Raw genomic sequence first — 22,449 nt, 5'->3', positions numbered from 1 at the left:
GGAAAATCAAGAAAAGGTTCTTGGAAGAAATGACATTCGAACTTAATTTTGAGGACACTCTAACTCAGTGGCAATGAATTTAGGTTTTGGTTATCTGTTGGTCATGGGACTGAAGCCTAGCTCCATTCCTCACTAACATTGTGACTTCTGATAAGTTATTTAGTTTCTGAGCCTCAGTGTCCTGATATGTAAAATGGAGTTGGCCATATCCACTTCATAGGGGTGTTACTAAATGTGATGAGTTTATTCCTAAGTTAAATGTTATAGAGATTAAAAGATAGAAAAAGTAGAAGCTGTTAGAGCATATAATAAGAACCATAACTTCATTATTGGATTGGATGTCTGACAATCATCAAAGTGACAGGGAAAAAATCGATATGAGAGACATTGTTAGATTAATGAGACTTGTTAGATCATTGAGACTGGAAGGCTATGTTTTTAATAGCTTCCATTATGATCTAATAAATAACACTTGTGAGACCTACTATGTTAGCACAAAGTAAAAGTGAAGAATCACTATGCATGCTGTCCTAAACCTTTATATTAACTTATTTAATCATCATAAAGACCCGAAGAGAGATTACAAACCCTTCAGCCTCATTTTCAGGTGTGGAAACTGAAGCACAGAAAGGTTAAGTATTCCGCTCAAACTAACTCAACCAGTAAGTCATAGAGCCAAGATTCCAATGCAGGCCATGTGTCTCTACTTCACCGCATTTGCAGGGGTAGAGCGCCGGCATAATCCATTCATTCATTCATCAAACATTCACTGAGTATATACTACATTCCAGACAATGTTCTAGGCAAATTGGATACAGAAGTGACTACATATTTACATATACCAGATATTTAGGGAAGGATATAGATATTAACAACGTGAGCAATAAATACATTAATAATATACATTTCAGGGGATGCCTGGGTGGCTCAGTTGGTTAAGCAGCTGCCTTCGGCTCAGGTCATGATCCCAGCGTCCTGGGATCGAGTCCCGCATCGGGCTCCTTGCTCGACAGGGAGCCTGCTTCTCCCTCTGCCTCTGCCTGCCATTCTGTCTACCTGTGCTCGCTCTCTGACCCCCACCCCCGATAAATAAATAAAATCTTTAAAAATATATATATATACATTTCAGATACTGGTAAGTGCAATTAAAAAAATAATAAAGCTATGAAAGTGGAAAAAAGTGCAATGGGGATGTCAGTACGAATTTAAATGGGGTGCACAAGGGAGGCTTTTCTGAGACATTTGAGCAGATATTTAATGATGAAAAGAGCAAGTCAGGTAAAGATCCAAAGGGAGATTCTAGCAAGAAGACAGAATAACAAACATAAAGACTTTAAGGTAGGGAAAGCTTGACCTTTTTGGAGGAATGACAAGACAGTATGTGTGAAATGCTCTAGGAGTCGGTGATGAGGGCACTATGTCACCAAGGGAAGCAGGGGTCAGATTGTATAAGGTCTTGCAGGTGATAATAATGAGTGTAATTGTCACCTCTTGGAGGGTTTTAAGAATAAAAGTGGCATAATCTGGTTTATATTTTGATAAAGATTACTCTGGCTACTTTGAGGAGTGGGCAGAAGTGGAAACTACTACAGGGGTCCAGGCATGGGAATGATACGAGTTTGGACTAGGCTTCAGCAGGGTCAGTGATAATATTTGATTGATTTTGAAATACATTTTCATGGCAGCACTGGTAGGCTTGCTCTGGATGCCAAGGGAAAAAGAGCAATTAAGCAAGATTCCTGGAGGAGGTTTTTTTTGAGGGCCTGAATAATAAGGGAACAGATAGAACCAATTAGCTAAGAAGAGAAATATTAGGGTAGAAGCAGCTTTTGCCCCCAGGGTTGGGAGTGCAGGGAAATCATGAATTCTGTTAGGAACATACTCAGTTTAGAAGACCTTCTTTATATTCAGTATAGATGCCAACAGGACTGTTAGCTGTACACATTTGGAAAGCAGGAGAGAGATCATAACTCAGATTTGGGAATCATTACTTGATAGCTGGTATTCAACACCATGGGTCTGGATGAGATCACGAAGGAATGAGGAGAGGTTGAGAAGAGGTCTGTGCATTGGGTTTCTGGAGTGCTCCAACATTTAGAAGAGGAGCCAGCAAGGAGACGAAGACAGAGTGTCGATGAAGTGGTGAATAAATGGGAGAAATGTTTTGTCCTGCAAGGCAAGGGATTATCATCTTGAAGGAAGGAGCCAGTGACAACTGCATCAAATGTTGCTGAAAAGTCAGTGCAGAGAAGTGATGCTTGAATTTCGTAAGATGGAAACTGTCAAGACTTTGATGAAGATGGTTGTAGGACTACTGATGAAAATAATGAACTTGGTTAAAATAAGAAAATGAAGTAATAAAGTGTTATTGAAAACGGACAGCTTTCCTAGATTTTTGGTAAAGAAACTGGAAGTATGAAACAATAAGAAGATGGGAACACTGGGCCACGTGACATTTTGTTTTGTTTTGCTTTGTTTTGCTTTTTCTTATTATTATTCCATTGCTAGAGGTTTTTTTTTTTCTTTTTTAACGAGAGATATTACATCATGTCTGTATTAAATTTATCCAGGGGGAAAAGAGAGAGAGAAACTAATATTGCAGGAGACAGAGAGAGAGAGGAGACAAGTACAGAAGCAGAGTCCTTAAACAGACAAAAGGTTAGAGAGAGTGGGTCACAAGTGAAGGGCCGACCTCCTAAAGGAGCAGGGAACATTCTTCCATTGGAACAGGGAGAGCACGCTGGCAGAGCTGGTGGCAGGAAGGTGACGTGATCTCCCTGTGACTACTTGGGTTTTCTCAAGGACACAGGGAGAGAGGTCAACTGCTGGGGCTGAGTATGAGGTTGGGGGTGTTTGAGATTTGAGAAGAGCAAATAAGTTGTGAATCTGTTGTCCCAGAGAATGAGAGAGTGATTTTTCTAAAGAAACGTATAAGATTGCTAAAATGCTTTGAAGGTTCGCTTGAAATCAATAGCTATAAAATTAAAGTGAGGTGAACGAGGGCTTCTCTAGACCCATTCATTTGCCCAGGCTCTGGCATGGAGGGCTGAGGCTTTGCTCTTGGAGCACGGAAGGGGAGAGAGGAGAAGGCATATTAAAAGCCTGTGAGAGAGAGACTTGTAGTATGGTGGGTGGGGGTGGGGTGGGCGTAGGAAAGGTGAAAACTGGAGGGAAATGGTAAAATTGGTGATTCCAGGTCCCAGTGGAGTTGGAAGACTTTTTGAGGGGGGTGGTACTGGAATAAATGAAAAGAACGGAAAAGAGGTCGTGTTCAACAAAGACGATGCTCGACAGAGGTTTGGGGGGCCGGTATAGCTCATGGCAGTGATGAGGTTCAGAGTGTGACTGAGACTCCAAGGGCAGGAGGTGAGATGACCACCAGATCCTGAGGCAAGGGAGTGTCAGAACACAGCCTAGAGCACACAGCTGTCTCACTCCCACTGAATGTTCTACCTCACACCAAAGTGAGCTTCAATTTTCTGCCTTATAGAACCAGGATAACCAAACAGTATCATGTTGAAGATGAGGGCGTGTGGGGAGAGAGAAGGGGTGACTCCATGAGTGTGATATCTGTGCCGTCGAACAGGCGCCTGCATTTAAGAAAAGTCGTGTGGCACTTTATGTCTGGGTCTTGACCTCTTTTTTGATTCTTAATAATTTTTAAACAAGGGCCTCACATTTTCATTTTACACTGTGCTCTGCAAATTATATAGCCAGTCTTAGAGAGAAGATTAGTGATTTAGTAGGAGAAATGTGTTCTCTTTTTTCATTTGGGCTAATTTTCCATAAGCCTCATTTTTCTCCATTTAGCATGCCATTAAAATTTAACCAAAGTTCATAATGGAAGTTTTAAAGAACACATCTGTCAAACACTTAACTTTTAATGTAAATTTCCTTTTAAAACCACTCATGCTCAATAAAAATTAGGCTGAGAATGAAAAATTCTCTGACTCAGGAAAGTGAATAATCAGTAAACTTAAAAGGAAATACACGTTTAAGTGCAGGTCTAGAGTTTGAATTCATACTTGAATGGAACAGCTTAGAAAAATTTATTATTTATTATTTATCATAAATGAATTATATGTTTATTATGGAATATTTGGCAAAAAATGCAAATGAAAAGAAGAAACAAAAAATTATCCAAAATTCTTAACAAGAGTTAACATTTTAATGTAGATCCTTTCAGGCTTTCTGTGTATACTTATAAATGAAAATTATACGTGTTGGTACTTATGGGATTATATTTACATACCATTATAAAATTTATTTTTTTTTAATTTGGTAAGATAACTTTGTTAGGCCTTCCATTCTTATGTTTAAATATTCTTAAAAATATTATTATAATATAATTTAATATAATTTTCTATTATTTGGAATATAATAATGTATTATTAAACATTTGACTTTTAAAATCTTCACTATTATAAATACCAATATAAGCATTCTTTACAGCTTTATATATTTTATAAGTATAATTTTTGAGTCCAAAAACTGTGCCCATTTTAAAGCTTTTGATCCATTTTTCCAAATTACTTCTACAATTTCTAGAGCCACTCCATGGCAGTGAATATTAGCCTTTCTTTTAAATTTTGCCAATTGGACAGATAAAAACCGTTTAACATCACTGTTTTCTTTGTTTATTAATAAGGTTGAACAAGTTTTCATGTATTATTAGCCTTTACTTTTTTGATGAATGTCTTGTTAATGTCTTTTGGTCATATTTTTTCTAGGTGGTTTTTGGTCTTTCTCTTACCATTTTACAAAATACTTTTATATATTAGGGTTGTAACCCAGAAATTTCCTAATTTGTCAAAGCCTTTCAAAGGCCTTAATAACATACTTGCAGAGATCTACAGGATTGCTGTTTTTCTCCATGAGGGTGTCTTTAAAATGCATTACTTTTTTTTAACTAAAAAATGCATGATAATGGTAGTTGTGAGATAGCATTAACATTATATAAATGAAAATGTTTTGTACTGTATCTAAAAATGCATAACAAAATGTTAATAATGAAAACAACAGGAAAAAGTGCTATACTAGCTCACTGAATATTTCTGACTTTCTCATTCATTTCTCCAAATCTTGGCAATGCAATTTACATATGGAATATTCTGGGGATTTGATCTGTTTGTCTCTGTGCCCTCCATTGCAAGCATTTCATTAATATTTTTGAGTCTCGTCAGAAACTTCCAAGGTATAATACACAATTGTGTGATTTCACAAAATAATCATTACGATGCAGAATGTCAAATGCAAGATTGGGGTTTTTGGATTGTTGGATTTTTCTTACCCTTTCCAATGTAATTTCTTCAAACTCATATTCAATTTCTGTTCCATTGACCTGTAAGTAGGAAAAAAAGAAAGAATGATTAAATACATATTAAGGAGGAGACGGCTGCTTTTTAAACAACATTTGGGGTTAAGTTTCATTCTGGCTATGAGTAAACCACACTTTCTTAATGTTCGTGATTGTATGTTTCAGCCAAATAAAATATCATCTAAATATATGAGTGAAACTGCAAAAAATAAAGTTTATTGGATTCCTTAGAATTTGTGATAATTGGGACAGAGGGAACAATACAAAATATGCATTGCGAGGTTACAAAGAAGAAACCACATAGGGGCAAAATGTTACATTTACAAGGGAAATAATTTCCTAATATCTTTTAAAATTTCCATTAATGAAAATGAAACTATGACCTTAAAAAGTCAGTGGAAAAGGCAGCACACACTTAGTCGTATTTTGCCAAAAAATAGTATTCAGAATAATCATGTCAGATAAGAAATGCCTTTTCTTTATTGCTCAAGCTCAGGTAATTCATCCCCATTATCCTCGTTATATTTATTAGGAAGTCCTGGACCATGTAACATAACCATGCTCATGTACTTCAGTAGCAGCAAGAAGAGAATAAAGTAGGACATGTTTGAAATTCCTAGTGAGAAAGCTTTAACCATCTAAACAACTCTTGCATTGATATGAATTTACAGAGAGAAATACTTAAATATAGCCAGGCAACAAATCACATAGGTCTTTGATGTCAACAGGATGCACACAGAATAGATGAAGAGCGGCTTTAAAATAATCTAACAAATATTCAATCCCCATTCTCATCACAGAGTCCCTTCCAGCCAGGCAAAAACCTCTGAGCGAGAAAATTCCTGCGCTGGCTGTGTCTTTTTTCTTACGCGTGTCTCGGCAACATCATTAGCATTTAGGGATCCTCTAGAAAGACAAATTTCTAACCACCGTCACGTTTGTAGGGTCTTAACCAGTTGACTTTTCTTCCCTTAGAAGAATTTAAACATAGTTCTTGGAGACTAAGAGCTCTATAAAGGCAAGGACCAGATACCCTATTGCTAAACAAGTCTGGCAAGAAATAATTGGTGAAGGAAAGAAAAGAGGACGGAAAGAATGACTGGCCGAACTCAGTATTCATTTATTTATGGGATTTGTAAACATAGGTACTTGTGAATTCTCTTCCATAAGGTACTTGGATGCAGTATCATCAGTGGAAGGTGTAATTGTAACTATAATCAACAGCTATAAAGAATGACGATAGACTTCACTTATGTGTGTCTACCAGCCACTTAGAGCATGTTTCTGATTTTCTAATTACTTGAGCTAATTGGTAAATCGCATTTTACTGTGTTACTACATTATCAAACAGCCTTAAACCAAATGTGATTTTCTGGGCTTCAGCAAGTTAATGACTCATAGACGAGGACTTGATGATGTTAGGAAGCTTTGGTGGCTTTATGGAGGTTTTTGTTCCTCATGTGTAAAAACAAAACAAAACTCAAAGTCCCTGTATGGGTGCGTCTCCATATTAATTCCTTTTTTGTTTGATGGAAGACAGAAAAGGAAGACTGAATTCATGTGATATGTTTTAATTCTCCCAGTATGGCTCTGTGAAGCTTTTCTTTGCTTCAGTGACTTCTCTGGAGTGAAGCCCTTCATATTATCAAAGCGCTGAACAGTGGGGAGAAAAAAACAAAACAAAACAAAAAAACAAAAACAACTTCAAAGAAACAAAAACAAACCTGTGATAATGAATTCTAAGGGCTCAGGCTGAAAGAAATGCTGTTAGAAAGTGCTTAAAAGGGACGCCTGGGTGGCTCAGTGGGTTAAGCCTCTGCCTTCGGCTCAGGTCATGATCTCAGGGTCCTGGGATTGAGCCCCATGTCAGGCTTCCTGATCAGTGGGGAGCCTGCTTCTCCCTCTGCCTCTGCCTGCCGTTCTGCCTACTTGTGCTCTGTTTTTCTATCAAACAAATAAATAAATAAAATCTTAAAAAAAAAAAAAAGTTCTTAAAAGACAAAAGTCCTTTTGGCATGCAGAGTGGAGTCCTTAGTGGAGTCTCTCTGAATGTCTGCTTAACAAATCTATGATCATGTATGCTGACTTCAGTTCCTATACACACTATGGATACATACCGAGTGCTACTCAAAAGATCCCTCATCAGACAAACTGTGGGAGGTTTACAGCCTCTATGGGTCTTTAGTTTTCAACCTCAACAAGTCATGGCAGTTGCCTAATTCCCTTGTATCCAGGATGTCTTCATAAGAAGAGATGATGCCATCCAGATTGGGATGGCTCCTTGTTTTTTTTTTTTTAAATAACATAAAAAAAAAAAAAGAAACAATAGACTTCTCAATTGAGTATAATAAAATATTCAACAACTCACTAACCCAGATGTTCTGTTTAATCTGTGAATAAACAATAAAAATAATCATTGCTACCTTAAAAAAAATACCATATGATTTTATTGAGATGTGAAAACTAAAAACCAAAATGAATGAATGAGCAAACAAAAAGAAGCATACAGAGAACAGACTCCTGGCTGCCAGAAAGAGATCGGAGAGGGAGGACGGGCAAAGTGGGTGAAGGGAGTGGGAGTTATAAGCTTCCAGTTACAGAATGACTAAGCTACAGGGATAAAAAGTACAGCAGCGGGAATAGAGTCAAAGGTATTATTATTAATAATAGCTTTGTAGGGTGACAGATGGTAGTTAGGCTTGTGGTGAGCATAGCATAACATAGAGAATCGTTGAATTATTATGTTGTACATCTGAAACTAATGTAAAATTGTATTTCAACTATACTCAAAAAAAGAATCTCATGACTGCAACAGGATTTAGTGAAATTATAGAGGAATGAAAGGTTTTTAGCATAGCTGAGGCAAGATTTATACTGTGAATTGAGAACATTTAAAACATGGTATCACAAGAGCCAATGTGGGAGTTCAGGAAAGCCATTTAAGAGGTCCTGTTTTCTATTCCGTCATCACTAGGGCAGTGTGATCTCTGTTTGGCCTCAGGACACCTGAGACAAGAAATCTCGCAGCCTCTCTGGGCAAAAACCTTGGGGGAAGGAATAGAAAGCATGGAACACTGGGTGTTGTCTACCTGGAACACTACATCAAAAACTAATGATGTCTTGTATGGTGACTAACATAACACAATAAAAAAATAAATAAAAATAAAGCATGGCTAAGTATACTTCCATTTTTTAAAAAAGATTTTATTTGTTTGTTTATTTGAGAGAGAGCTAGAGTAAGACAGCACAAAGCAGAGGGAGAGACAAAAGAAGAGGGAGAAGCAGGCTTCCTGCTGAGCAAGGAGCAGGAGGTACGGCTCCATCCCAGGACCCTGAGATGATGACCTGGAGTGAAGCCAGACACTTAACTGACTGAGCCACCCAGGTGTCCCAGTGTACCTCCATTTAATCAGAAGAAGATAAGAGTGGGTTGTGATGTTCTTGAAAATTTAGTGACTTTTAAAATGAGTATATCAATACAATATTCTCTGAATAATTTTTTCTGTATTTAGTTAGAGGAGTGGTTGCTTGGTAAAGAGACAAGAAGTATAGGCAGTAATTGTCTCCTAGCCATAATTTCATGAATGCCCAGAAAAAAACCAAAAACCATATGCTGTGAATGAGCTCCCATCATCTTCTGGGGGCTTACAGACCAACTGTTGCCTGAACTTGCCTTGGTGGTCTCCCTGATTTCCAATCAGTTTACCAATGCATGTCTTTAAACTCACAAGACTCTCTTCCTGAAAAGAGTTCTGCCACATGCGTTTGGTGTTGTTGCTCTTGACCGGTGACATTTCTGGTGACACTTAAGTCCCCAGGCAATGTTTCATGCACCTGACAGTCTGGGGCCTGGACAGTTATGTGGACTAGGTTCAAATTTTCCCATATCCTGCACTGATCATTACTGAAGGCTAGAAAAATGAGAGGGTTGATATTTTTGCAGAGATAGAGGGAATTTCCTGGTTTTGAAAAATTTTTTTCTTCAAAGACTTGATTTTCCTGAACCTCAGGTTCTGTGGTGACAGCTGGGCAATTTCTACGGGTGCTAGAAAATCATAATGATGCCACACGTTGTCCTGCACTGTTCTGGGCATGTAGCCTTTTTTGGCATCCTACAGAAGTTAAGAGAGTGACCCATTCAAATTCAAACTTGGTATTTAAAGGTATAATTTCATGAACTTTGAATATTATCACACTGTTTTTTTTGTTTTTCCTTCTTTTCCAGTGCTACTTTAACTACCTGCCCAGGTGATCATATAATTTAATTGAGATGTATTTTTAATCTTCTGAAATGAGGTCTTTCATGAATAACGTACATGAGCTATTTCATGTTTTAATTTATTTATTTAAGTAAATTAATTTAATTTCATGTTTTAATGCATTTAATTGGAATCTATAGAAATGACTTTTCCACATTTTTTTTTTTGTTCTTTGTTACACATGTAATTTCATTAAGGCTAACAGCATCCTAAAATCTGGGATAAATAAATGTTTATACAACTCTATATTCCATATTATAATGAGGGCCAATACAGGAATATCAAAGGACTGGCTTCTTAAAACTAAACCTAATTCCATTCAATGAACAATTATTGAGCATGCATGATGTGCCAAGTGGTGTGACAGGTACTGAAAAAATAGAGATTTAAGATATAATCCCTATTTTCACTAAATGCACAGTTCTTAAGGAGGCACCAAACATACTAAGGCCTCAGAGAAGTGTGGTATCCAATATATAAAACAGAGAGATGGACTAGAATCACAATTCCACTGTTGCCACATGGAAGGACTGTTTGTTGTATATATGTATAAGTATGGATATATATGACATATAACATATATCTATATATATATGATTCCCTAGTAGGATATAATATAATATACTAATTCTGCCCTTTATTAAAAATAAACGGGGGTGTGGGAGGTTGGGGTACCAGGTGGTGGGTATTATAGAGGGCACAGATTGCATGGAGCACTGGGTGTGGTGAAAAAATAATGAATACTGTTTTTCTGAAAATAAATAAATTGAAAAAATTTAAAAAAAAGGGAAATAAATAAATAAATAAACAAACATGATGCAGTAAGCAAGACTTATCTCCGAATATTATGGTTTTTCATATAAAGTTGCTGTTGGACTTTGGGAGGGGATGCGATGACCACAGAGGCTGGAGCATCTGGTTTTCGTGGCTTCTTGCCACTCGCAGAGCAAGACAAAGCCCACGTCACTCTGCTTCATCTGTAGCTGCAGCAGGTAACACAGTGCCTACCACACAGAGGCTCAGTGACCATGTGATTCAGTGAATGTGATTTTTTGGGGGTGGGTAAAATTTGATGCTCTCAGAGAAAACTGTGGCCTCAAAGGGAGATGCAATTCCTATAGGACCCAGGCCCTTGGAGATTCACAGCTTAGATATCCTCATGTTTGATATCAGTCCTTCTCAGGAGTCCCTTCCACAGAATTGCAATCATGATCAGATTCCCCAGGTAGTCTACAACACATACACACACACACACGCACACACACACACACACACACACACACACCCTTTGTTGGTATTCATCTTAGTGCATTGCCAATGGTCATCCCCCTTTCCTACTAGAGCTCTATTACAGCAAACACATCAGGATGCTTTGTGGCTCTTTACACTTGAATCTCCTATATACATTCTATTATGTTCAGTAGGTAAGATGGTTTCCAGAGTTAAAAAGAAAAAAAGACACAGATCCGAATCCTAGTTCTAATATTTATGAGATATGCAAATGTAGTCAATTTCCTCAATCTCCCAAAACCTTAAGTTTCTCATGTGCAAAATGGCACTAACAAGTACCTAATATGGACATTGTGAATATTAGATAATTGGTGTAAAATATTTGGTATACACCTTAAGTGATAAAGAAATTACATTTAGCTATAATATTACACAATCCTCTTCATGAAGTTTTTGGGAGCAATAAATGAGATTATACATTATCAACTACCTGAAACATAATAACTCTTCAACAGTGAGAGGTATTTTAATTAGTTGTGGATTAATAATCTGCAAGGTTCACAAAACTTCTATGATCAATTATTGAATATTTGTTAAGTTCCTGAGTAATATAAAATATAACTTAATAAGCAAATAAACTTGCTTTCTTCTACAAAATCGACTAATTTTTTTTTTTTTAACCTAAACATCGCTTTCCTGAATCCATCTAAGATGTACTCCTTTGTGAAGAGGAATCATCTTAGCTTTCTCTCCCAAATCAGTTCAGCATGGCCTTCACTCAGAATATTACCTCCATTAAACTTTCTTGAAATCTTTCGTTGCTCCCTCTTATATTTTCTTTTTAACGTTGTCTTGCCCAGTCTTGACCATTATGTTATTCTATTGGCACACACTTCCCTAAGGCTGAACTCTTCTTGAGACTTTTAGAAGAAATAAAAAGTAGCTTTGCCTCTTTGAAAAAGGGGGAAAAAAAGATAAGGCAGTTTTGCTCTACCTCAATCTAAAAGAAAGAACTGAAGGCTGATGTACATTATCTCTATCTTTTTGTCACACTTAACTTTAAGTGTCTCTGCTGAAGGGATGAAAAACAATCAAATACTGAGAAAGTGAGAGTCATTCGACCAACATGGAAACTCTAATCAGAAGGAGAGTATCCTTAGACAAAGCTCAAGGTATGTAGCACAATACTAAGCAGTCCATCACTTCCTTTAACTTATGTTCCTTCTCCTAGACTGTCTCTACTGCCTAAAATTGTGCCCTCTATTCATACTAAGAGGAATGATCACATAGAAATAAAAAACTTAGGTTCTGGGATCCAAAAGATTCGAATTCCAATACCAGTTTTGTCACTTAAAAGCTGTTAGAATTCATATTTTTATGTGTTATACATATTTGTGTATAGATATTGTTTAAACAGCAAGGAAAAAAATTCAGTTTAAGCTTTGTAGAGGATCTGTTTTAATCTAAGGTATGGATGGATTTGGTTATTTTAGAAATACTATTCAGTTATAATGAGACTCATTTAAGAATATGCAGTTTGATTTTCAACATTTTGAGGAACCTTCATGCTGTTTTCCAGAGTGGCTGCACCAGCTTGCATTCCCACCAACAGTGTAGGAGGGTTCCCCTTTCTCCGCATCCTCGTCAGCATCTGTCATTTCCTGACTTGTTTATTTTAGCCATTCTGACTGGTGTGAGGTGATATCTCATTGTTGTTTTGATTTGTATTTCCCTGATGCCGAGTGATATGGAGCACTTTGTCATGTGTCTGTTGGCTATCTGGATGTCTTCTTTGCAGAAATGTCTGTTCATGTCCTCTGCCCTATGACCCAGCAATTGCACTATTGGGTATTTACCCTAAAGATACAAACGTAGTGATCCAAAGGGGCACATGCACCCGAATGTTTATAGCAGCAATGTCCACAATAGCCAAACTATGGAAAGAACCTAGATATCCTTCAACAGATGAATGGATCAAGAAGATGTGGTATATATACACAATGGAATACTATGCAGCCATCAAAAGAAATGAAATCTTGCCATTTGCGACAACATGGATGGAACTAGAGTGTATCATGCTTAGTGAAATAAGTCAAGCAGAGAAAGACAACTATCATATGATCTCCCTGATATGAGGAAGTGGTGATGCAACATAGGGGCTTAAGTGGGTAGGAGAAGAATCAATGAAACAAGATGGGATTGGGAGGGAGACAAACCATAAGTGACTCTTAATCTCACAAAACAAACTGAGGGTTGCTGGGGGGAGGGGGTTTGGGAGAAGGGGGTGGGATTATGGACATTGGGGAGGGTATGTGCTTTGGTGAGTGCTATGAAGTGTGTAAACCTGGTGATTCACAGACCTGTACCCCTGGGGATAAAAATATATGTTTATAAAAAATAAAAAATTTAAAAAAAAAAAGAATATGCAGTTTGAAAAGAAGCTAATCATAGTAATTACTTCTTACTTTTAATAAATACAAACTATACAAATAATTATTGACATTCTTAGTCAAGATTCTAGTTTTGGTAGGACCACTATTCCTATTATTCACCTACTTGTGATCTACCAGTAAACCCTGATTTCATGTTAAAACTTCTAATCTTAATTAAATTTCTGAGCTCAGTGAACTGCTAAATCATAGCATCCACCAAAGAGAAAAAATTAATCAGTATCCTACAACTTTTTCCATTCTTAAACAATTTTCCTTTGTTTCTGTTACTCCCTCTGCCTTTGTTAAGACTTTATAACACAGAATTTTGGGTCTAAAAATGGTTCCAAGACTCAATAATTAATATGTGTGTTTTCATTTAATTAGAAATCATGGATTTTTTTAGAAATCATTATTACTAAACAGATTTTCACCTGTAATAATGTCACAAATTTTCTTTTTTGTCAAGAAAAATCAAGAAAAATAGCTGAGGGTTCTTACATGTGTAAGAAGAAACTCTAGATAGAGAGACAGATAGATAATACATAGATAGATATAATGTGGTCTTGATTAAAGGCTTCTGTAAAGAAGGGAAAATACAGTACTTAGTAAGTTCAGAACTGGATTTGCTTCTGATCTGGACATGGCCAATTTCTCCCCAGCTTTGCTCCCTTGCTTTGCAACATTTGCTGGATGGAGTAGTAATTGGTAATTTTAATGCTTTCATTTGGCTCCCATCTGACATATGCTGTTTTGTTTTGGGGCTTTAAGTATTCATGTTAAAACATACTCTTTGGAGCAGTAAATGGTGTTAAGAACATACCGATGAATGGTTGTGAAGACATCATGACCCACCATCAAGCCCCCTCCCTCACTTGACTATCCCCATAAATAAAACACTTTGCAATTGTAAGCAGTGTCCAAGAGAATCAAGAGCTCAAACATATGCCAAAAGATTTAGAGTTACAACAAAAAAGTGAGTGCTGAACCATAAGAGACTTTACAAATACTATGATGTAAGCTGATAGTAAGAATATTTCCTCTTTCTCTTGGGTATAATAAGACTATAATGAGAGGCAGAATATCAATTCACCCAGTTCATCCTCAACTTCTCTCTTCAATCTCATTTGCAATCTTGTTTCTACTACCCTTCAAAAGCAGAGGATCCGTGAAGACCTTCCCACATTTGAATACAATGATCTTTTCCCAGCCTTCAGCCTCCCTGGCTTTCCTGCAGTGTTTGGCACTCTGGAGGGATCACCAGTTGAAACTCCCCTTTCCTTCTGTCACACAGTTGATATCCTTACTGGTTTCCTCCCTACTGCTCTGTCCACTGCGTTTATCTGTTTCCTTTCTTCCTGCCGGATATGAGCATTTGCCAAAATCTGTCTCTTTTTGTTACACAAAACTTTTATTTTCTAAGTAAATGCTCTGATGTCACCCCGTCTTAATAAGTCTGAGACAGGACTAATCACGATCAATTATAATCATCATTTCCTCCAGACTATTCTCTATATCAGTTAAGGGAATCCTTTTTCTTTCTTTCTTTTTTTTTTTTTCCTTAAGATTTTATTTTTTCAAGTAACCTCTGCACTCAATGTGGGACTTGAGCTTACAACCCCTGAGATTGAGACTTGCATGTTCTACCTACTGAACCAGCCAGGAGAGCCAGGAGCCCCAGGAATCCTCTTTTTCATGTGTCCTTTATCTTTGTGATCAATACCTAACATTCTATTTCAAGTTCTAAACTATTACTTTCTTAATACCATCATTATAACTTCCTAAAAAACATTTCTGTCCAGATCATTTTTTTCATTATCACTCTATTTTTCATATCCTTTGAGAGCTACCTTTTTTTTTTTTTAAGGATTTTTATTTATTTATTTGACTGAGAGAGAGAAAGAGAGACAGAACAAGCAGAGCGAGTGGCAGGCAGATGGAGAAGGAGAAGCAGTAGGAGCCCAATGGAGGGCTCAATTCCAGGACCCGAAGGCAGATGCTTAACTGGCTGAGCCACCTGGGCAACCCTGGAGCTACCTTTCGAAAAAGCAGTGTGTCATTTAATAATTCTGTACAAGTAGCTTTAAGTAATTTTTCTTCATCGCTAAAGAACATTTCAGAACACCCACCAGTTTTCCCAATCTACTTTTGTAGCTACAGACCCTGCTTCTTATCTTCAAAAACATTTTGAGCCCAGTAATTGTGCTAAAGTTGTATAAAGCAACTCTTCTCTTTGGTATCTTCATTAATATCACACAGTACACACTAAATGTCTTTATTTTAATAGATGCTTATTAAAATCTCAATTAATTTAGAAAAAATATTCTTAAATGACTAGGGTTTCCCAGGTACTATACTAGTGTGTTAGGTCCTAGGGCTCTAATAGTAAAGACAGAGCCTCTGTCCTCATGAAGTGAGATTCTATGTGGGGATATGGAAAGCTTCTATAACTGTCAACATATGGCTTTCTCCTTCATAAAGTCGAAAAGATTTTTCTTAACAATCTCCTAGAAATCTCCTAGAAATTACCATCCTATTCTCTAAATTGCCCCCACAAAAATGCTAAAAAAAAAAAAAATCCTAAAAAAAATAATTACCAACACCACCACCACATTCCATTAAGTATCTACTACATGCCAGGGACTATCATAAATTGCTTTAATAATTAAAATAACACCAAGAGTGAGACATTTTAATTTTACTATTAAGTCAGGTTTCTTAAGGTAAGTGATTTCACCAAGTTTATACAGTTTTAAGTAACATGAAATGAGTACAATTTCATCCTTCTCATCACTTAGTGATGGGAAATATGTTCTCAATACAAATTTGCTGGAAGAAATTAAAGAATGAGTGCCTATATGGAGGGAGGCAAGGATGGAAGTATCTAATGCTTGAATCAAGGGATGTCTAATATTAAACGCTAGTCTTTCTCCCTGACCACACAGAGCATAGTCCCTCTTGTACTATACTGTGCTCTTTCTCAAATTCCAACACCTTACGCTGTATTTTACCTTTCCTGATATACAGTCCTCTTTCTTAGATGAGGCACTATCTTTGATTTTTTTTCTCTTGTGACACCTATCATAATGACTTGTCTATAGAATCATTTCATAAATAATCTGAAGAAATAAATTAATGGAACCTTACATTAAGGGATTCTGATTTGTCATAAATCTTTCAAATCCCTCTGTCTTTAAAAGTCCTCCTCACCACAGTCAGTTTCCAAATGAGTGAACTGCCTTAATTTCCCTCTCATCATTTTACTTCAGATATTGCCAACAATAAACAGTCTCCCTTTTATTCTGAATTTATGTCACCCTTTTGGCATCCTTCAGGATCACTCCATCCATCAACAAATACATATTGAGTGACTATCCCCACATTCTTTGCTAGCTCATATGATCTCTTTTTATCTGATTTTTAAAAGCACATCACCCATCTTCACAGACTTGGAAAAAAGCTACAGAGCTATACTGCCCTGCTAATTCTTCTGCTATTTCATCTAAATCACATGAAAAAGTTCTTTAGTTGTATGATTCCAGAAAAATGCTTTGATATGCTTATTATGAAAAAAAAGTCAGATCTATCTTTTTGGAACAGACACTAAGGGAAAGCATTTGGCTACTTACGTTATTTCACCTTTTTTGAAGTACTTTAGGATCATAACAAGGAGCAAATTATTAATTCTGTTTCTACCTACCCCCCTATACATATACCTTTACCAGTTGATAAAATATGGAAATTGTAAGGTTTCAAGTTATTTATACACATCTTTTCCCAGATTACACTAACAAGATTAATCATTTACATACTACTTTTAGATACATTATTATATTGCAACTCATAACAATCCCATGTGGGTAGATAATACTATTACTGAATTTTACACATGAGTAAAGAGCTTAGAGATGGTAAAGTATTTGCTCAAAATTGCTCAGCTAATAATGTTTATAAAAATCAAGAGATATATAGATATAGATATCTCTATATATATATCAAGTGTGCTCAGTATTCCTACAGAAGACTTGAGTTACAAGTCTTGAGTTAGTATAGAAGACTGTTCGATTCAATTCTACAGTGGAAAAAGGCTTAAGTGGGTACGAGAAGAATAAATGAAAGAAGATGGGATTGGGAGGGAGACAAACCATAAGTGACTCTTAATCTCACAAAACAAACTGAGGGTTGTTGGGGGGAGGGGGTTTGGGAGAAAGGGGTGGTATTATGGACATTGGGGAGGGTATGTGTTTTGGTGAGTGCTGTGAAGTGTGTAAACCTGGTGATTCACAGACCTGTACCCCTGGGGATAAAAATATATGTTTATAAAAAATAAAAAATTATATTAAAAAAAAAAGAAAAAGAAAAAGGTACAAACAATATATCTTTCAAAGAAAAAATTGAAAGTTCAAGTTTCTGTATCTATATTAGTGCTTCTTATGATAGCTCCTAATTTTAAAAAGGGTCATGCATACTAAGTTGTGGCCGTGACAATCCTTAGTCACACCAGGGAGCTCTCGGTTGGATGCAGTAAATCAATCTCTGGACACTGTGCCAACTAGAAAACGAATAGTATAAACTCTAAACAGGTTATGATTAACCATAGGTCAGTCTTTTTTTTTTTTTTTTTAAATACCCTCTCAGAAGAGGAAGACAGATTCAAAAGGGTGCTGGCATAAATTCTCAATTACCTTGAATGAAATAAATTACATGAACACCTTAGCAATAGTAAAGAAATATTAATCAGACAGTAAATCTCAGCTGGAAAACATGAAGAATCAAACATGGTAGGTCAGGGAGAAGATATGCAAGGACTTCCAAAAAACCCTTCTAAAAAACCATCTAAAACTTAGCTCTCCTACACATATCCATGCACACATAGACAGTGCACACACACGTACATAAGCCAGGCTGTGCTAGTACTGTTTCGCTGTTTATAGAGTACCTATGTGAATCTTTCTCCCTGATTGTATAATGTTCTGGTTACCATCTCAAACTTTAGATTCAATTAGACACAGATGCCAATCCTAAATTGGCTACTTATTAACTTTGTGGCTTTAGAGAAGATGTATAGCTTCAGTTTCTCTTCAGTAATATAAGGTAGGATAGTCTCCACTTACCCATGATTTCATCTCCCATGGTTTTAGTTACTCAGAGTCACCCACCATCTGGAAGCAGATGATCTTCCTCCTGACATAGAGTCAGGTCAGTAATAGCCTAACCCTACATCACAATGCTTACATCATTCACCTTGCCTCACGCCTCACAAGGGAATTTTATCATCTCACATCATTGCAAGAAGAAGGGTGAGTACAGTAAAACATTTCGAGAAGGAAAGGGGGACAGACAAATTCACATAAATTTTATTATAGTATATTATTATAATTGTTCTATTTTGTTATTAATTGTTAATCTATTACTGTGCTTAATTTATAAATCAAACTTTATTATAGGAATATATATTTGAAAATAATATATAGCATTTGGTACTATCTGTGCTTTCAGGCATCTACTGGGCATCTAGGAACATATTTGTACAGCTATGGGGGACTACTGTACTATTTTTATTTACTCCAATAAGGCTGTTAGAAGTCTTAAATTAAGTGATAAAGCAGAGTGCTCAAGATACATATTCTAGAGTCAGATTTCCTTATTTGATTCTGTTACTAGCTTTGAGATGCCTGCCTTAGTTTCCTCATCTGCGAAATAGGATTCATAATCTCCTAGAGTGAATAAGTAAATTAGTATAAGTGACTATAATTAGTCAAGTACTTGGAACAGTATTTGGCACATGGTAAGTGTTACTATTATATTCATCATTGTTCTTAAAGCATGGTGGAATAAAGGGCTTGGCAAATCTTTTCCCCAAAGAACAACTTGAAAACAAACAGAAGTGCCAAAATTAACGTTTTCTGGACTCTGGAAACTGATTAAAGGCATATGGCAAGTTGAAAAACTTTGATTCCAGAACCTCTATGAATAACACTTGGCCTCTATGGTGTTGCAGCCTTGGGCTGCTCCTACACCCCTTCCACCAAATTCTGTGGGTACCACAGTTCTACCAGGGCAGAGAAAGCTTAAGCTATGAAAATCAGCATCTTTGCCACCATTGGAGAGGGACAATTTCGTTTGAACCAGCATGTGTGAAAACCTCATGCTCAGAGGTGTTGAAAATAATCATGGTTTGGTGGCAAATATCAGGAAAAGTCAACAATGCAGTAGCCTAAGGTAGCAATACTGGTTGGTGAAAGCTACCAGCTGTCTAGAAAAGCCAGAAATTTAACAGGGGGATCTGTGGAATGAGTCATGGAAGGTCTTGATAGTTCTAACAAATCAATAGTTCTAACATATCACTCCCAGATTGGAACACTGAGTGCATGTGCAGGGTCACTCAGATGCTATAGAGACTGAAGCAGGTCCTAGTCATCTACACATTCCTGGCTGAGTGTGAGACCTTTCACATATGCAGAGGAATTATAATAAGGTCTACTGAAGACTAAAATTTCAGACAAATTTTTATACTGCTTGAGTTTGAACACATTTCCTAACCCGCTTGCAAACCCATTGGTAATTGTGCCTTACTGGCACAAGGTGTTTAAATATAACCTCTGACCAGTAATTGGCCTACCAGTAAGCTATGCTGATCCAGAGTCAACCAGAGGAAGCTAGGATTCAAGAAGAAGAACAACAACAGCAACAACAATGAAATTACAACAACAACAACAAAAGCTCAAAAGAGACATTAGCAGCTAAACAATGCAGGAAGACAGACTCTGTAAATCTTGCCCATATATGTGATTAAATGTACCCCCCAAATAAAAAGAAACAACAACTGGAGATGGGGGAAAGAACAAATCAGAATCATTAGTTGTTTTAACATATTATCATATAGCTTATTTTTAAAAAGAAATTATATGACATGCTAAGAAAAGTATGACCCATACAGAAGAAGAAAAGCAGGAAATAGAAATTGTATCTGAGGGATCTCAGATGTTGGAATTAGCAGATTAAAAACTTGAAGGAGGATGCTGAGCGCTCCCTGTCCCACATTTACAACTAGATATCAGACACATCCAAGGCAATAAACCAGAAAGCAATTTGAAGACTGGCAGAACTCTATGACTAAATATAGCAATGAAGCTGCATCTGAAGGGTTGGGAAGGTTAGAGAGGGGGAGGGAGGCTGGCTGCAGAATGGACGGAGCCTTGCTCAGGGAAAGGGCAGAGAGAGGGGACCTCACACCAGGGAGCTCACATGAGGAAGATTAATCCCCATAATGTTTGGCTTTAAAAACCAGAGGGGCTGAGTTCCTAAGTTTTTAAAATCAGCGGGACTTAGAGCCTGGAGGTTGAAACATCATCTGCCTCAGCCCTGGGTGAGGCCAGAGGGTGACTGATGGCTGGGTGGACACCTTGAAGAGATTGCAGTCTGCATAGAGAAGCAACATAAAAATGGCAGTTGGAACAATGCTGGAGGAGGGGGAAGAAATAGGAGACAGATCTATTCATACCAATTTTGGAGTGCGTTGGGACACTTACCCAAAAATGAGGAAGCTAGAGGCTCCATTTTCCTCCTGTACTGCCCAGCATAAATAGAGAGCCACCTGTAAGAGGTGGGGCTGCACAGACACTTGCTACCTAACCTGCCAGCAGTGCATCCATCCCATGAGTCCCGAGGACTCACTGATTCCAAGCCTGTTAGCCTCGGTCCTGGGCTCAGGGCAAATTTGGTTGTCACATGCACCTTACCCAGCTTCTGGGGCATGGCCATTGCCACGAATCATACTAACCACACACCTCCAGCCAAGGATGTGCTCCATGCCCAGCCTCACATCCTGGGGTGCCTGGCTACCAAGAGCTTTGGGGATCTGGCATAGGAGCAGTAGTGCAGTGTAAATTTTGCTAACACCACTGTCCTGCTTCCAAGTTCCCCCACAGGCACATCCCTTCAGAGTTGGCTTGCCTGGATCCTACTAACACCACAGAGAGCAAGCCCAGCTCACAACAGGGAGTCAGTGAAGACAACTGGACTGAAAGGAAAAGTGACTCAGACACAATAACATGGTTGGAGCAGCACACATAGGAAGTTGTCCTGAAATACCAGGTTCTGGTGAACAGGTGACATTGCACTGCAGGGCATTCCAGGACCTCCTCTCTATAAAGCCACTACTGTCCAAGAGCAAAAGATAAAGCTAAATTTCTTAACACAGAGAAACAGACACAGAGAGGCAGACAAAATGAGACAGAGAAATATATCCTAAATGGAAGAATAGGACAAGGCCATGGCCAGAGATCTAAGTGAGAGATGTAAGTAAAATGCCTACTAGGGAATTTAAAGAAAGGATACTCAGTGGACTTGAGCAAAGAGTGTAAGACGTGAGACCCTTAGCACAGTAATAAGGAATAACATAGCAGAGATAAAGGGTACAGTAAATGAAGTGAGAAACATGCTTGAGGAAATCAACAGTAGGATGGAAGAAGCAGAGGAAGAAATTAGTGACCTAGAATACAGTGTAATGGAAAGTAATCAAGCTGAACAAAAGAGAGAAAAAGGAATTACACAAAACAAGGATAGACACAGAAAATTCAGTGACTCCATTAAATGTAATAACATTTATACTGTAGGAGTCCCAGAAGAAGAAGAGAGAGAAAAGGAGGCAGAAAATTTATTTGAAGTAATAGCTGACAACTAACCTGGGGAAAGGAAACAGACATCCAGACCCACAAGGTACAGAGAACTTTAATAAATATTAACAAAATCAGAACCATACCAAGACATATTGTATTTAAATTGGCAAAATACAGTGATAAAGAAAAAAAAAAAAAAACCTTTAAAGTAACAGGACAATAGAAGTCCTGAATTTACAAGGGAAGACCCTTAAGGGTAGCAGATTTTCAACAGAAACTTTGCAAGCCAGAAGAGAGTGGCATGTAGCATGATATATTCTGAGTGCTGAATAGGAAAAATCTTCAGGCAGGATACCCTATCCAGCAAGGCTATCATTCAGAATAGAAGAGATAAAGAGTTTCCCAGACAAACAAAATCTAGCGTTAACCTAGAGTTCATAAACACTAAACCAGCTCTGCAAGAAATGTTAACAGGAACTCTGAGGGGAAAAAAAAAAAGAGACCAAAAGTGACAGTATGAAGTCAGGAAACACAAAAGCAGTAAAAAGGAATATTTCTGTAAAAAACTGTCAAGGAACTCAATTAAAAAGGAT

At 37.3% G+C, this 22,449-nt stretch overlaps 1 protein-coding gene across 19 annotated transcripts in view; it reads right to left on the bottom strand.

Moving 5' to 3' along the window:
- Positions 1–22,449, bottom strand: part of DLG2 (discs large MAGUK scaffold protein 2) — a 1,588,988-nt gene that overhangs the window by 645,774 nt on the left and 920,765 nt on the right. For 18 of the 19 annotated variants that reach the window (XM_059187674.1, XM_059187632.1, XM_059187635.1 and 15 more), the window contains one exon: positions 5,291–5,341. In XM_059187674.1, coding sequence (XP_059043657.1) covers positions 5,291–5,341 — 51 coding nt within the window. Of the gene's footprint in view, positions 1–5,290; positions 5,342–18,349; positions 18,402–22,449 lie in introns of those variants that run through there. The other variant, XM_059187644.1, reaches the window with a different exon arrangement.

The sequence above is a fragment of the Mustela lutreola genome, chromosome 1 (genome assembly GCF_030435805.1).
Source record: "Mustela lutreola isolate mMusLut2 chromosome 1, mMusLut2.pri, whole genome shotgun sequence".
Taxonomy (NCBI): domain Eukaryota; kingdom Metazoa; phylum Chordata; class Mammalia; order Carnivora; family Mustelidae; genus Mustela; species Mustela lutreola.
This window is presented reverse-complemented; position numbering and strand designations above follow the sequence as displayed.